This window comes from Phodopus roborovskii, unplaced genomic scaffold (genome assembly GCF_943737965.1).
Source record: "Phodopus roborovskii unplaced genomic scaffold, PHOROB, whole genome shotgun sequence".
In the NCBI taxonomy this organism is placed as follows: Eukaryota; Metazoa; Chordata; class Mammalia; order Rodentia; family Cricetidae; genus Phodopus; species Phodopus roborovskii.
The window spans coordinates 18,542,590-18,559,765 of NW_026125295.1; the positions used below are offsets into that span (position 1 = coordinate 18,542,590).

Genomic DNA, 17,176 nt, shown 5'->3' on the forward strand with positions numbered 1-17,176 from the left:
GCTCAGTGAAGTGTGCAAATTACTGCTCTGTGCTGCCATCCAGGCCTGAGGAGGCTGTGTTCTCCAGGGGCTATGGATTGATAACAAGGCTTGAAGGGGATGGGGACACAAGGCTAGTGGATGAGGTGTTGTGCACAGGGACCAGGCTCACTCAGAACCAAGGTCACACAGTCTGGGTAGCAGAGCTGGGATCTGAATCCAGGTCTCCCTGGCATCAAAGCCTCTGCTACGGGCTACTGAGCTGTACTCCTTCTGATTCTACAAGTCCGTTCCCGAAGCCATCACTGTGCCTTGGAGCTGTCCCTGTGGTTCCCTGGCATCATATCCTATAGCTCCCTCCTGTCAGACAGTGGTATTAATTAGCCAGAATAGCTCAGCAGAGCCCACTTAAAGGGGAGTCCATTTGCATTTTAGTAGAAATAAATAAAGTGAGCCCTGGAAGGACAGAGGGAAAGAGAGACTTGGCTAGGTCTGGGCACCATCTATTTCCCAGACACAAGTCACAGTAGCTGGCCCCACACCACTGCCAGACGGCGCCTATCTCTCCCAAGAAGGCCAGATTTTCAGGGAAGGTGGTCATGGTCTCCCTGGGCAGCATCTTTTGCGGCAGATGGTGTAAATAATTAACAGCTGAGCCACTTCACTCTTGAGTGCCTACTGTGTGTTACACAAATCCCTGGTCCCTGTCCCTAAGCAGCTTCTGACTTTGTGGAGAAGAGCATGCACAAGAATTGTCACTCACAGCAAATGGGGGCAGCCGCCTCGCCGGCTTGGTGACTCAGGGGCCAGGCTCACTCAGAACCAAGGTCACACAGTCTGGGTAGCAGAGCTGGGATCTGAATCCAGGTCTCCCTGGCATCAGGGAAATGTGGAGTGCATATGAAAGCCCTTAAGTGCATATCACCTTTTCAGTAGGCAGAGGCTGGGGAAGAGTGGAGGATGGGAGATTGGGGGAGGGAGTAAGGAGGATTCTGGCTCTCATCGTCCGAATTCCTCTAACCTCTCTACGATTACTATTATTAACTGAACCAACTACAGCAAACCGGTGAGTGAGGCACCAGAAAGTGCAGGTAGAAATGAGAATGAGTCAACACTCACTCCAGGGGAGCGCTGCGTGAGCTCCCTGTTGTTTTATGACTTCTCACCCCAGGGCAGCCCCAGCTGCAGCTAAGGGGTGGCTCAGATTTGTATAGAAACCCACAGTCATACTGGCTGAAAAATAAGAAGACACAACACAAAGCTACCACAGTTGACAAGAAGTATAGAAAATCATAGGCACGAGAAAGCCACAGAGAGGGGACTCTGAAGTCTGCATGTAAACACTACCAACATTGGAAGAACTGAGAAGACCCCCAAGCAATCTGCCCAAGGCTGGAAACAAAAACAAACTAACAAAAACCAGAAACTGGACCTGAGTGTGCAGTTGCTGCCCAGCAGGGGGCAGAGCTGAGAATCAGGGTCCTCACTGAAACGGCACTGCTCAAAACTGCAACAGTATCTACAGTCCCCGAACAATGCACAGGACACAATCCCAAGTGAGCAGACACGAGGTGAGAGGAAAACGTAAGCCACACTCTAGAAAAACAAATAAATGAAGATCTCTCCTGAGTTAATGTAAATGCTGAAAGTAGGAGGACATACTTTAAAACGGTCAGTATTACTAAGGACACAGGAGAGGGTCCCTACACAGGCGAGGCAGGGCAGTGTTGTAGGTAAGAGCACCCTGAAGTATGAGGCCACATGTTTTCTTCAGGAAGCAGAGAATGGTTGGCACTAATGGCTGGTACAGGGGGCATGAGGAGAGGACACGGTGAAGCCAGAGAACTGGACGAAATGGAAATTCAGAAGGACTTCCTAGTAGCCTGCACTCTAGAGAGGACGTTCTGGGGACGAACGCAGGGAAGACACATTGAATTGGTTGTGCAAGTAGGGAAGATAGGCAAGGGGAGAGAGCAGACCCCAGAGGGAGGAACACACATGGGTGACACTGAGGACACGCTGGACTTGGTGGATGATGAGAGACACCGAAAGGCTGTGTGGCTGAGGCCAAGTTTTAACGTGTGCAGAGACTTGTGTGTGTGGGAACACATCTTCACTGATGAGATGACAAACCAGAGGTTCAGAGATGAGAAGTGACTTTCCCAAAGCCTCACAGTGAGGGAGCAGGTGACAAGGACTGCTGCTGGCACATGGGCTTCGGGCGAGGCATGAAGAAGACCCCGTGGACTGGGTAAGGGTGAACTTTGTTGGCTTGAGCAGTGTACCTGACACAGTGTACCAAAATACCTGACACAAACAAGAACTCCAAGAACGGGATGACTTTCTCCTGGCTTACAGTGTCTAAGAGCTCAGTCCACGGTTGCTTGGTCCCGCATGCTTGGGCAGGGTATCGTGGCAGGAGCAGAATGTGATCAAGGCCGTTCACAGCAGGCCAGGAAGCAGAGAACAACGTGGGAAGTAGGAGTTGGGTATAATCTTTAAAGGCCACCTTCAGTGACTTATTTCTACCAGATGGAGCTCCGCCTTTTAAAGGCAGAATAGCCTCTCAAAGTAGTGCCACCGGCTGGGGGAATAAGCGTTCGAAACATAAGCCTATGGAGACTATTTCAAGCTCAAGCAAACAAAATAAAAGATTGAGAAACACCTAGGAAATTAATAACGCACACCCTCCAGTGTGTGTGTGTGTGTGTGTGTGTGTGTGTGTGTGTGTGTGTGTGTGATAGCACTTCCAAAGATGATCAGATCATGAGGTCTCTGGCCTGATCAATGGAAAAATCCTCTGTGGATTCCTAAGATGATGGCGTTATTTGAAAGTGCAAAGGCGTATGAGATGGGGCAGGTGGAGGAAGTATGTCACTAAATGTGTGTCCTTGCCCAGACCCCTTTCTGTATGCTTCTCTCTCTGCTTCTCGACTGCCATGATGTGAGCCGCTTTGCTCTGTCATGTGCCCTCCACCACGACCAACTAACATCTCCAAAACCACATGTACCCAAATCAATGTTTTCTACATGAGGTGATGTCTATGGAAAAGTAGCTGATACGGGCTGACTCCTTTGGAGCAGGGTCCAGAATGGGTGGCCACAACCATACCACAAGAACTAGTGCAAACAGGCAGTACACGAGTGTCACTCATGTTGGCTAAGTGGACAGCCATGAAGCTAGATCCAGACTGATTGGCATTCTCACAGGGAATGAGCTAGGATGTCCACAGCTCCTGGGGCTCCTGGGGCTCCTGGGGCTCCTGGGCTGTGACTGAGAGTTCTGTTTAATTGCTCTTCAGCATGGTCCCTACAGGCTTCTGACCTGCCTAAAGTCAGATGTTGTTTGTCCACACGGTACAAAACGGTGCTAGCAGCAAGTGAGGGGAGGAGGCATGCAGTACATACACTTTAGAGGTCTGTGAGCTGCACAGATTGCCAGGTGAGCAGTCTCTTGCCTTGCCAGTCACACCACTACCAACCCACTCTACCTGCCAAGCCATGTCAAGTGCATTGCTGGCCCCAGGAAACCATCTGTATTAGTGACTCTTCTGTTGCAGAACACCTGACAGAGACAACTTCAGGGAGAAAGGTTCTATTTTGGCTGTTTAGGGGCTACAGTCCATCTGGTGGTGAGACCAGTTCCTGCCCATGGCGGTGGGAGTGTGAATCTGTTTGCTCACACCATGGTGGGCCAGGAAGCAGAACTCAAGCTGGAACCGGAGTCAGTTATAACCACAATGCCTTGCACGCTGCCTTCCCCACAGACACCCACTTCCTCTACTAGGACCCGCCTCCTAAAGGCCCTACAACTTCCCCAAACATTCCTACCTGCTGGAGACCAAGCATTCAAACACAGCCTGTGTGTGTGTGTGTGGGGGGGGTGGTGTTCAAGTGATAGCAACAGCTAGTCACATTACCTCACAAGAACCATGCTCAGTTCCCTTTCCCTGTGGTCATCTGGGAACTAGCATCCAATGTTGAGCCCCAGGAAGTGTTTCTGCCACACTTAGCCCTGTGCTGTCACTCCAGAAAAAACTGGAGCTAGTTTTTTCTCCTTTGCATCTTCATTCTAATTGTAACGAACGTTGGAGGAAGGAGACACCAGATAAAAAGAATAAGTAACTATTCAGAAAGGCCCTGGCATCCTTGCTGACTCCTTTAGACCAGCTCCCTCTCAAGGGTCAGCACAGGTCACATAGGAGAGTTGTATATTGATGGATATGGATGCAAGCGTGCATGTGTGCTTGTGAACGTGTGTGTGTGTGTGTGTGTGTGTGTGTGTGTGTGTGTATGGCAATGAGGATACACACAGGAGTTTACACTTTATTTGTACAAAGGCATGAATGGGTGTATTACACTGGTATGAATGAGAATGGGGGTCAGGGCTTCTGCTCAGGATCCTTGATATACACTGAGCCCCAGCACTGCCCTGAGGCCAAGGTGATGAGGAACCCTCACAGGCTCTTTAGAAAGGAAGCGTACTCAGGGTGTGTCTATCAGCACCACTCAGGGCAGGCCACAGCTCGCTCCAGAGAAGCTGCCATGCCATCAGTCCAGTGTCCACTGGGCACCAGTATGATTTTCTTTGCTGTTATTTGTGTTTACTTGGCTTTTGTTTGTTTGTAATGAGATAGGATCTAATGTATTCCCAGCCCCTAAGTTGGCCTTTAACTGGTTATGTTGTTGAGGATGGCTTTGAACTTATCCTCCTACTTCTACCTCCCAGGTGCTGGGATTACAGGTGTGCACCCTTATGCCTCATACTGAGGGCCCAAGGTTCCGTGCATGCTAGCCAGACTCTACCAACTGAGCTAAAGAGTCTGGTTAGCTTCCCTATGCCTCCATCCCCTCATCTCTCAACTGAAGACACCAGTGCTCTGTGTAAGGACTGTTAAACCAAACGAGGTAGACTCCATGGAGGCACTTTATTCTGCAAAAATGCTACACAAACAGAAGAAATGAGCAGTTGTTACCAGGAACCAATTGGCCCAGGGCTGTCCAAGCAAAGCTGCAGAGCCAAGCCCGTGGAGATTGTCCTGTGTCTGTCTGGTTATGTGATATGACTCTTCAGAGTCTATGTTCAGGATGAAGGTAAACTGTGAGCCGGTACTCTGGGGAAAGGATTCCTGTCCCAGCCTCTAGTGGCACATTAAAGGCTCTGTTAAGTCCTCAACTAGAGAAGCAGGAATCGTTTTTCCTTACCTGCCACACCTCCCTCCCCCTTAGGAAACTTTGTGCTCCCAATCCTTATCACCACCCCAAGGATCTCAGCAAAGGCCAAGCTTCAGAAAGGTGGGTCAGAGTCAAGGCAACACCCCTCTTCTACTGTGCCAAGGAGTCATGGTCAAAGCAGCTGTTCTGTTCTGTTTTATCTTGTGAGGTACGGAAGAAATAATTTCTGATGGTAGCTGCTCCATGGGCAATGGACATGTGCTTGGAGAGTCTCCTGCCAGCCTACCAGCCCATGATCCCCTTGCAAGGCTGTGCCTACTCTGCCCGTATTGCATGATGTCCCCTCTGAAGCAGACTGCAGTGTACTCTATTGTGATATGTAACCTCCCCCCCCCCATCCCTGAACCTGGCAATGCTAATTTATTCCTTTGCGCTTGCAAGCAGTACTGCCTGCGAAAAATGGCGGCCGTTATATTTTATACATGCAAGGAATATTAACAAGCACAGATTTCCTCCCCGCTGTTTATCTTCCTCTGAGTGTGGTATTAAACAGTATCAACAGGGGTTCAAGTGATGGTGTGTTAATGCGCATTCCTCCAGAAGGAACCTCCACCGGTACAGCTGATCTCCAAGCAAGAAGATGTTCCCTACGGCACTTGTTGAAATGATCTTGGTTCTGTGCATGTATTATGAAACATAATTTTGCATCCACATTCTGACAAGATACAGCAATAAAGTCTACAGAAGAAATCTGCATGGCAATTTGCATAAATCAACTCCAGCATTTCTTCTGGGGAGGAGAATGAAAAGGCAAGTATACGTGTCTTCTTTTAGCCTTGGCCAGGCCTGAGCCTGGAGAGGGGCATCAGTAAATGGCAGGAAGCAGCTGGGCATGACAAGTCCTCGACAATGACTCTGCTGTTCTCCTTTTGCACAACCAACCTTTGGAGGAAAGTAACTGGGTAAAGTCATGCAAATTACCATGCAAATGAGCCTGGTAAACTTAAACATTCAGACCTGCAAGTGTGTGTTTTGTGAATAGGATCCCACAGCCTTTGGGAAACATGCAAGGCCAGGTCGTTGCCAGCCACTGCCAGCCATTCAGTGAGTACCCTGGAGGAGGCGATGCTGGCTCCTAAGGTCACAGGGCAGGCACCTGGCCTTTCAGTGTCTGTCATTCTTCTGGTGGTTACTTTCCTCCATATGAAGAATGGCCATCCAGTTTGTAATTTTATATACATATATGAATGTATTTTATTGCTTTATTGTTCCTCTCAAGAATACTAATACAGAAAGCAGCTTGCTACCCTGTCCCTGAGTGGTTATGGCACGCACATTGTGAGAAACATCACAGCTGTCATGCAGATCCTTGCCCATTCACCCTCCCCCATCTGCATTAGTGGTTGAGCCTGTGATGGAGTTGTGTCTTAGTGGTGGAGTCCCGTGGGTGTGTGGTCCAGACAAGCCAGCACCGGATGGCTGCTGTAGTGGCAGGAAGGCTTCCTGGAGAAACGAGTGAAGCAAGAAGAGCAGGATCTGATGCAGCCACGATGGAGGGAGGAATGAGTGCATGCACGAGTAGTCAAGAAAGGCTGAGGTGTCGGGATCCTACGTTGTGTGTGTGTGGATGCTGCATGAACATGTACCTGTGCATGTGCGCGTGTGTATCCACCTTGAAGAGGAAGCATAGCTTCTCAGATAAGAGGCCAGTTAGTGCACTGTGTTGGGGGAGAGATCTCTGTGGCCACGGCAGGAGCACACCAAAAGGAAATGGGAATAAAATCCAAGGCTATGGGGCACCAGGTGACCACCGGTGGCTCGGAGCTTCTCCCAGAGTATAGAGGCCGCACCATGTCCACCTCAAGGGCCAAGAGGTGAATCCACACCGATGCATCAGCCTCATCTACTCAGATCCTGGAAAGAGGGACCAGATGGGAATCTTGCAGCCCCACAACAAAGAGCATCTGGGGCCACCGGAAGCTGGCAAGGGCATCCTTGCCTAGGGCCTCTAGAAAGAGCACAGCCCCCTTGTAACTGTTTCACCTCAGGCCCCCAGGAAGGTGACGAGAGAATACACTCCTGTTGTTTGAAGCTACTCAGTTTGTGGTAATTTGTTATGGCAGCCTCAAGAAGCGAGTGTGGGAAGCCTTGGGGCAGAGCAGACTGGCGTAGCTTGAGGATGAGCTGCAGGCAAGATCATCTCAGGAGCCCCGAGACTGCTGGAAAGGCCAGAGCTTCCTAGGAACCTCTTCAGAGTAGGAAACACTTTCCCATCACAGCAAGGTGTCCTCTGAGAACAGCCCTTCAGCACGTGGGCGTCTCCCAGCCGGCAGCCCATTAGGTTGTTTTCTAACTAATGGTGTGAATTCCAGGAGGGGCCACTGGCTCCCAGCCTTCAGTTTATCTCAATCACCTTCCAGTTTTTTTTTTTTTTTTTTTTCTTTTTTAAACGCTAAGGTCTGAACTCCCAGCCATCCCTCAACAGTTGCCTAATATGCAGACAGGAAAGAGAACCTTTGAGAGGCCACAAAGCATTGAATCTCCAACCTCAGCCAGCAGTTGCCTCCAGAGGACCACACCTCCTATCAGGACTGCTCCACACAGCTGCCCTTCCCAGGGCCTACAGGGGTCTTCTGGAGGTGTGTGGGGGGGCACACTAAGCCAACTCTTATTACAGGGTATGTCCAGACTTTTCCTACCATAGAACTTGAAAGTAACCTTAGTTGGGATTTTACACGAAGAAATCACCCAGACACAATTCCCCTCTGGCTGGGGTGTGGCTGGGGTGTGTAAAGGGGAACTGATTTGTGTGGGGCGATTGGGCAAGGGGGTCAGCAGAAAATACAGCGTGTGTGTGTTATGTGTGTGCTCGTGCACACTCGTGTGTGTGTGTGTGTGTGTGTGTGTGTGTGTGTGTGTGTGTGTGTAAAAAGACATGCTCCTCAAAGGTCCCCAGGGCTGGCAGGCAGACAGAACCTTCTGAGATGTCCAGAAGAGGACCCAGCCTCTCGTACTCCCTCAAGGCCTCATGCACGCTGAGCCCCAGCCCAAGGTGGGACCGGCTGTCCCTGAGGATGGTCCTGCCCTCTATAGCCTGCTGAGGGTGGGCCAGGCTCTATGGCCTTGCTGCTTTCTTCTGCTGCCTTTCCACAGACCATGCACTACACCACACAGGCATCTTGCCAGAATGAGTGAATGGGTGGAGAGTATGGTGCCTGGAGACGTGGGGCGCAGACAGGGATCACTGTCTGGGAAGTGTGTGAGTGGATCTAGACTCTGCCATGCTGTATTGGCTCCCGGACAGACAGGATACTGGTGGGAGAGTGACTAGCATGGTCACTGTGCAGTGGAACAACCTGAGAGGAAGTAAATCTCATCGGCTAGAGCCTGTGGAGATGGTCCACCTCCCATCCACCTCTGCTACTCTGCTAGGGAAAGCAAAACAAACAGGCCGTTCCCTTCCTCTCCAGAGGATTTATTAATGTGGGCGGGGTGTGTGTGTGCACATGTGTGTATGTGCATGCGTGTGTATTGTGTGTGTGTGTATGTTTGCGTGCGTATGTGTGTGTGCGTGCTTGCCTGTGTGTGTGTGTGTGTGTGTGTGTGTGTGTGTGTGTGTGTAGAAGTGGAGCCCAGCCTCTCAGCCTAATTACTGCTCTAAAGAGCTTTTGGAAAAGGTTTCTACCTGAGGCTATAAAAACCCAAGTCAGACAATTCTGCCATGCATGGGGAGAGCGATGTCTACCCTCTGATCTCTCTTGCCTCACCATGACAGCGGACCTGGGAGGCTCCCAGTCTGGGGGCACCAATGAACTGTGGCAAGCAGCCACTACTGCGCCAGTAGGCATCTGTGACACCATCTGTGGCTCCAAGAAGATCCAGGGCTTGGCATGGCCCGCATTCCAGGGGAAAACTAGAAGCGCACAGTAGCCACCCTAGATTTGGGGATCCAACTAGCCTTAGAGACAAACATGCTACAGGCAAAGGGTCTTGAGGGGCTGATGGAGGTGGCAGGGCCCCTGTACTGAGGGCAAACACGTGCCCCAAGCTTCAGGCGTTAGAAGAAATTTCAGAGTAGAGAGGAGGCAATGCCAGGCCAGCATTACTACCCAGGAAGCAGCAGGCAGAGGCTGACTTGACTGACAAGTGGTGGGCAGTGAGGTGACACTGGGAAGAGGGAGGCAAGGTTTCAAAGGTGACCTGACCCCTGCTGCTAAAAATCTCACTGCTGTGTGATGTCAACGGAAGACAGGAAGCAGATTAGTATTTTAAAAATCAAGTTGCAGCCAGGTGTGGTGCAGGCGGAGATCCAGGGGTCAAGGTCGTCTTTAGCTACTACCTAACAGATTTAAGGCCGGCTGGAGATCCATGAATCCCTGTCTCAAAAAACTAAAGGCAAAGAAGTCAAAATAATAACGATAAGACACCAGCATGTGCGCAGGCACACACAGCCACATGTGAGTGCACACATGGGGCACGAAGTAAGACTCTGGACAGGAGTCCCTTAGGGCTGTCACCTCTGCTCCGCAGCCCACAGTGACGTAAGAATCCCGACTGGGAGGACAGGCCACAGTGAGACCAAAGTGACACACAGACAGTCCTGGCTTTGGGGAGGGCACAACAGCAGGGCCACCGTCAATGCCCTGGCCATGTGCCACGTGTCACGTACACGGCCCTGAAGCACCCACAGTGCCCCGTCCTTCGCCATGGATAACCCTTCTGGAGTCCACACACTGCAGAGTGAAAGTAGGACCCCGAGGGCAACAGAAAGGCGGCCCTCTGAGGGCATCTAAGACAAGGGTGATGGACCAGGGTAATGGCCGACTGACAAGCAGACACAGAATGGTGAGCTGCCTCAGGGCCCGGGAGTGACATCTTGGAAGAGCTGCCCCAATGTATCTATAAATACTTGCCCTTGAGAATGTGATGACAAAGGGTTTCCTCCTCCAAACACTGTATTTGCTTTCAGCAGCTGGAACCCCACACTGAGAAGAATATCCCTGAGAGGTCTGGCTGAGAGCAGTCCCTGCCCGAAGAGCCTAGCTCTGCTAGAAATCCCTCCCTCCCCTACTAACGTGTCTGGGAACTAGTCTCCCACAGGACCCACAGCCTAGAGAAATGAATTGGAGAACTGTCTATACCCCAACGGAAAAAAAGTAAAAGAATGGAAAGAAATGTCTAAGTTTTACAACTGGCAAAAAAAAAAAAAAAAAAAAAAAAAAAATCCAACAAAACTCAACTAACTTTAATTATGAGGAAAATTCATTTGTATAACACCCCTACCAGTACCACTGAGACCAAACAGATATGTCTCTGCTCCCCAGGACTTCCATTCGGGGTCACCTAGAATAGGTCTGTGGCTGACCACAGATCACGATTCCAAAACCAAGATCCACAGAGGTCGTTATGTCCAGTCTCCTGATCACGCAGGGTCACCCATGCCTCCCTGTGGCGATGGGCTCGGGGCGGAGCATGTGATGTCTAGGGAATGTGAATATGTATGTGCGTGGATGTGGGAGAGACCACGTGTGTGAGCTTGCCCTCTTCTGCCTGCCTCCCAACGTCACCCAACACTGTGATGGTTCCAACACGACTATAAACGGCAGAGATCCCCTCTCTGGTGTTGGGATTTCTCCCCAAGAAACAGCAGCAGCAACAACCACAACCACAAATGTTTCCTTTTCAGCACCCAGATCCTGAGATGTTTCCTCCACAGGGAAGACGCCCCAGAAACCTGGACATGTCCTCTGATCACAGCCATCCCTGGAGACAGGCTGGCAGTGGTCTCCAGACAGGGGCCGCAGGCAGAGAGGAGAAGCAGGGGAGGAGGAAGGTGGAGTGAGCCATGCGGGATCTCACCTGGTATGTGTTGTCGAAGCTGTCATACATGAACCTCGTGATCAGAGACGTCTTCCCGACTGAAAGGCAAAAAGGAGAGAGATGCTCAGCTGAAAGAAGATGAGCCCGGGGCTGACAAGGACCACAGGAAGGGGGAAGTGGACCCCAGGGAAAAGCTCCCGAGGCAAGGCGCTCCAGGGCCGCCCCAGAGGCACTCTTGCTATGGACAAGGAGAGCCTACCCCTTCCCCAGCTCTACCACCCAGGGCCAGGTCTGCCTTGACCTCAGGTACCAGCCGACATTGGATGCCAACAGGATGCTCTTCTCATAACTGCCTGTGTTCCCCAGGCCACACCACCTCACCATGGACATCAGCTCACAAGGTCTCCCTATGATGCTTAAGCATTGGCAAGGAAGGCGCAGGGGAAGGCAACAGCCCTTTCTTAGTGTCTCTCAAGGGCAAGCCGTTAGCTTCCCTAGACCACACTGTTTACGAGACAAGAGGATCCCAGATGCTGGGCCAACTGCAGGCTTGCCCACACATCTGGGCGCACCACAAACGGGGCAGAAATGTCCCAGCTGAAAACTGCCAGTCTTGTTAAGAGGCCAAGAGTCTCTTGGGAGACCCATAAATTCCGCTAATTCCCCAAACTGCAGGGTTTGACTTCTGACACAATGCCATGCAGGTCCCCTGGGTCATAGCAGTGACAAGAAAGCCAACTGCTGTACTTCTAGCCATCTGGGAGGGGAAGAAGGATAATGAAGGGACATTTGCTCGGTCACTGCATGGGACACTTTTCTCCTCCATCCCACCAGAATTCTGCCACAGTCCTGGGAGGTTCAGAAGGGAGCTGCAGGAGGCAGCTATCTCTGACAGGGAAGGCAAAGGTCCCTAAGGCCGTGAGCTCTCACCATTTTGCCCTCTCCATGTCCAGCAGGCCATCCTCAGACTGGGACTGGAGGCATGGCTAGTCACTGCCTGGGCCGGGCAGGACAACCCAACGATCCATGGAAAGTTCCTTGCTGGGTTGAAATTTACAGACATGTAACATTCCTGACAGCCAACACTGGCCAAGGACAGGTAGCCACCTCACCAGGAGAACCCGAGAGACTAGGTTTTGGGCGGCAGTCATAAGACCCCAAGTCTGATCCAGTCAAATCATACTGGGGTACTTTCTAGCTATATCGCCTTTGAGGCAGTCACCACTTTTGGGAACCAGCAGTCTGCTGACCCCACCCCCGATGATGGGCGGGACGCTCATGGCCATGTCATCACTAAGTCAGGCTTTACCTGGCTGCTCAAGCTTTACCTGGCTGTGCAGAGGACTCAGTTACACATGCGCAAGCCCCCCTTTTTAAAGCAAGCGCGTCAAGTGCGCCTCTCTCTCTTGCTCTCTCTCTCTCTCTCTCTGCTCTTTCTCTGCCCAAACATTACCCAGCTCCTCCACTTGGAGACGGTTCCTGACCCCCAGCACCCCTTCTCACCCTAACCCAGGCCATCGTTTACAGCATTTGTTCCTGATCTTTTATTTCTGATCAATTTCTTTTGCCACAGCCTCACCTTGGCCAAGTGTGGGGCTGCAGGGTCTCTGTCCTGACCCTGAGACTGCACTGCCCTGCTCTGGACACAAAGCCTGACAATGCTACCAGATTCTCCGGGAACCCCCAGGAGGCCCGAGCAGAGCTGACATCCCCTCTGTCCACCCACGCTGGCCCCACCATGGCATCAATCAAAGAGCTCTATGGCTCATGCTTGGGGTGCTCTCTGCCGAGCTCATCTAACCCCAAGGGCAGAAGCCCGTTCCATGCCCCTTTCTTGCGCTCTAGGACAGGCCTGGGTAGAAGAGGCTCGAATCTGGAAGTAGACCTGATCGGGCTCTACTGTAGGTCACAGTAAAAGGGAGGGTTGGGGGGGGGCAGCGCTCAGCATGCACCAGGACACGCAGTGGGGGGGAGGGGCAAGGAACCTCAGCCTCTAATCCCTGCAGGAACCCTTCAGAGAGCCCGCCCCCCACCGGGCTCCATCCTCAAGGTCACCTTGTCCGCACTGCCAACAATGGCTCACACAGGCACACTGCAGCAAAGCAGGAGGAGTTTATCAGAAACAGGCAGGGAATCTGCTCATGGAGCCTCTACTTAAACCAGGCAGGGATTTTGGCACTGTCCTCGGGTTGTCTCAGGAACCCTCACTTCCATCCCTTGCATTAAGATGCCCAAGGTCACAGAGTGGACAGGCGCTGGAGCTGGGATGGGAGCACAGACCTGCCGCCAGCCAGCATCTCTGCCTCCCTGGGCTGAGCCACAGAGCTGCTTCCTGTAGAGGCCTGGCAGGCAACAGATCCTGGGGGCTTCCAGCAAAGCTGCTGCTGGGAAGGTGGAAGGCGGGGTGGGCAGTAGGACCCCAGACAGTGGGAACAGACCAAGCAAATGCAGAGGAAGGGGTGAAGGGAGGTGTCCGTTAAGAAAGGAGAGGAGGAGGCCAGGTTATCATGGGGGACGTTACGGGAAGGCCCCTCAGTCTTCTCACGGAGCCAGACACAGTATGTGAAGAGAGAAGTAAACAGAAAACACTGTTCCCAGGGTTGACTGACGCAAACACTCACCTCTGGGTCCAGCCGTGGAGGGCAAAAAGGGGCAGATGGAAAGGCTAGGCTGGCAGGGGCGTGGCAGTCAACATTCCCATCACAGGGTCACAGAGCGGTGCCCACCCCACAAGCTCTCACAAAGCAAGTCTGACCCGCATTCAGGGGCTGAGTCTGGGGTGGGGGGTGGGGGTTGTCCTACTCTGATGACAGATATGGTGCTGTGTGAATCCCGACACCAGGTGAGAAAGGGCAACCCGCCTGCCTGAAGTGTGCTCCTGTCCTAGAACCGGACTGTCAGATTTCAAAGTGCCCATGCCATCCCACGTGGGTGAGATCACTTGGTGTGTTCGTGTGACAAACCACTGAGACATCCCCTATGGCAGGGGACCTGTGTGTGAATGAGCTGTCTCTTGCCTCGGCCTCCAGCTGCTTTCAATCCAGTACGCTCAGAACCGACACATACTTGCCCTGCTGTGCCTTGCTCCAATTACAAACCTGAGAGCCAGGTAAATATCCTCCTTTGTCTTGGACAGCTGAGTTTGGCGTGGTTTGATACAGGGCGTGAACTACTCAGAGTCAGTTCTGAGCTTTAAAAGAACTCTTACTGCTCCGGGAAACTGGCTACAGAAGCCAGCCTGGAGGCAGGGCAGACTCTGGTGAGAGATGTGCCTTCTGGAAGGATGCAGGGCCAACAGGGGTGAAAAAACAGGTCAGAGTCAGTGAGAGCCCAGGATGTCTCCAGTCACCTGGCAGATGACAGAGCATGTCTTTGGGTCCCAGCACCCAAGGAGGGATCAGGCTTGGATTTAGAGCACTGTAAAAACTTTCCTTATAATGATCCAGTCACACACTTAGACACTGTTTCCAGAAAGTACATAAATAAAAGCAATCACTTAGTCTCAGCAAAGGATCTATGCTGATTTTCCATGAAATAGCTATTTTCTTTCTTTGAACTCTCTCCTGAGCTGCTGGACCAGGTTCTTCCATACCCACATTCAGAGAGGCACCCAGTTTCACACATCATGGCAATACCACCAGCTGCTGGATAGGCTGAACCTTGGCCCTTGATTGATGGGAGATGTCATTCTGTAAATATGCTTCTCTTATTGGTTAATGAATAAAGCCCTGTTGGCCAATAGGAAAGCAAGATAGGCGGACTAGGAGACAAGGAGGATTTGGAGAGAGGTAGGAGGAGATTCAACATGTAGGACCAAGAGAGCAGAGGTCCCGACCCTCTCTCTGGTAAGCCAAGACCACGTGGAGACACTTAGATTAATAGAAATGGGTTAATAATTAAGACAGAGCTAGCCAATAAGAAATCTAGTAATAGGCCAACAGCTTTATATCTAATACAGTGTCTCTGTGTGTTATTTGGGGCTGACGTGGCTGTGGAGCCAGGCTGGCGGGAAAACTACTCGTAACACTTGGTGGCCCTGCTACCAGTGCCTATCTGTCTGTCCCCTCAGGGTCCATGTACTCCACTGGCCTCCCACAGTCTGTGAACACTAGTGACTCAGCACAAGTTCCAGTCTGGCAGATTTTTGTACATTCTGGTGGTATCTACGCAGCTGTAGAAGACAGAGAAATTTCTGCATTCGGCGAACTTCTACTGGCTGCTGACTCTGCCAGGTTCATCCTGGGCACCAAATTCACAGTGAGAAAGTAGGCTGCCCTCATGCAGCCCCGGCCATGTGGAGCTAGACCCTGCCATGAATACTTGAAATGCCAGCCTTCAGGGAGGTGGCTGCAATGAGGCCCTGTTGGGGGAGTCCTGGCCTCCTGATAAGAGGGGAGGTGGCAACTGGAGGTGGTGGTGAAGATGGAGGTCTGAGGGCTGAGTGACGGTTATTCATCACACAATCATTCACCTGTACTGCTCCATGAGCGCCATGCCTGAGAGTCAGTACCCATGAGGACTCTGGGTGTGACTTGGGCCCAGGTCACAGGATGAGAGCTGAACAGATTGCCTCCCTCTATGAAGGACACACCTCCTCCTCATCTCCACAGTGAGAATGAAGGTAGGCAAAGAGATGGCGGTTGGGTTCAGGGAGTGAGACAGAGCACATTTGCCGACTTGATGGAGGGTCTTCAAGGCCTGGCAGAAGCTGCAACAACTCCGCAGAGCCTTGGCCTGCAGCCTGCTCAAAGCTCCAGCTCACATTACTGTCCCTAACTGCTCTGCAGCACACTTAGACAGAGATGCATTTGCCCTAGATCTCATGATGGTCCAGGAAGAGCTCACGTCCTGGGTGGCAGTAGCATATCACTCATGGTTACAGCCAAGGTGGATTGTGGCCTCTAAGTGTTGGTGTTTTTAGGAGAACAGGCCCAGTCCCAGGCACACTGTAGACTACTCTGCATCCTGTCTACATCCCTCATCAAAGCAGACCTGCAGCTCTGAGAAGGTGGCTGGAAATTCCAATCTGCTTCCTTCCAGCACAGGCCACCAGCCCACGCAGCTGTCCCAGCCACTCAGTTTTCAGGACACAGATGGGCGATGCTGTGGGGATGCTGGCAAGGGCCGACAAAGGGGCTGAGCCCAGGACTTGTAACTGGAAGAGGAACAAGCCATCCAGACCCCACGTCACGAATTCACAGCATCCTCGAAAGATGCCTCCACGGCTGTGGTGTGCCTGACACTTAGACCCCGTGGGGAGGAGAGGAACAGAGGGAGACAGCAGCTACCTTTGTCTGAGTCTTATTTCCTTTTGCTCTGTGTTAAAGAAATAGAAAATCCAGCCCTCTCTGACTGTGAAAGAAAAATATGCCTGGGGCCAGGCTCCCCCTCCATACCTCACTCTGCCACCCTGAGCTCAGAGCAGCGTTGACAGCTCCCACCTGAGCCCTCAGGGCCCGGCTGGCTCACTGTAGGCTAAATGAGGAAAGAGGTTAAAAAAAATCCCATTTTAAACCTTTCCCCCACAGACCCAGACAGTAATTAAGAAATATGCAAAGCTCTTCATTGGACACTTTAATTAAGTATGTCAATTCCCTCTGCCAGCCAATGCTTGGCTGCCTGGGCCTCACTCGGGGGCCAGTGAAGATGGAACAGGGAGATGGTGGGCAGGAAGAAGAGGAAGGCTGAAGACATGGGGCAGGCCAGGGTGGTTCAGGCCTTTCTGTACCAGTCAGGAGGCTGACCGGGCCTGACCCTCTGGCCTCCTTACTGAATGTTCCTGTCTCACAGGTCCCCACAGACCCACCTCCTCTATCCAAGCCCTGTGTCCCTGGAAGCCTGTCCTGACTCAGCTGTAGAGTGCCACTTCAGTGCCACCCTTCACACTTGCTCCAAGTGGGTTCCTGGGGTACAAAAGGAAGTTCTGGCCTCCTATCAGTCTCTGACTGGCTACAAACCTTGGAACCTGAGGATGCAGCCCTTGAGCAAGAAAGAGCAGGATGAGGGGATCTAAAGAAATCTTGGCAACATGAAAGTCCACGCCTCAGGGGTTAGAGAGATGGCTCCACGGTTAAGAGCACTTACTGCTCCCCCAGAGGACCAGTTCAGCCCTCAGTCCCTAAGTCTGGTGGCTCACAGCTACCCGTAACTCCAGTTTCAGCTCCAGGGGGATCTGATGCCTCTGGTCTCCTTGGACACATAC

General features: G+C 51.9%; 1 protein-coding gene across 1 annotated transcript in view; it reads right to left on the reverse strand.

Moving 5' to 3' along the window:
- The window catches only part of Rab6b (RAB6B, member RAS oncogene family), a 57,777-nt gene that overhangs the window by 19,207 nt on the left and 21,394 nt on the right, over window positions 1–17,176 (reverse strand). Inside the window, exon 2 of the mRNA XM_051206099.1 lies at window positions 11,014–11,072. Coding sequence (XP_051062056.1) covers window positions 11,014–11,072 — 59 coding nt within the window. The remainder of the gene's footprint in view (window positions 1–11,013; window positions 11,073–17,176) is intronic.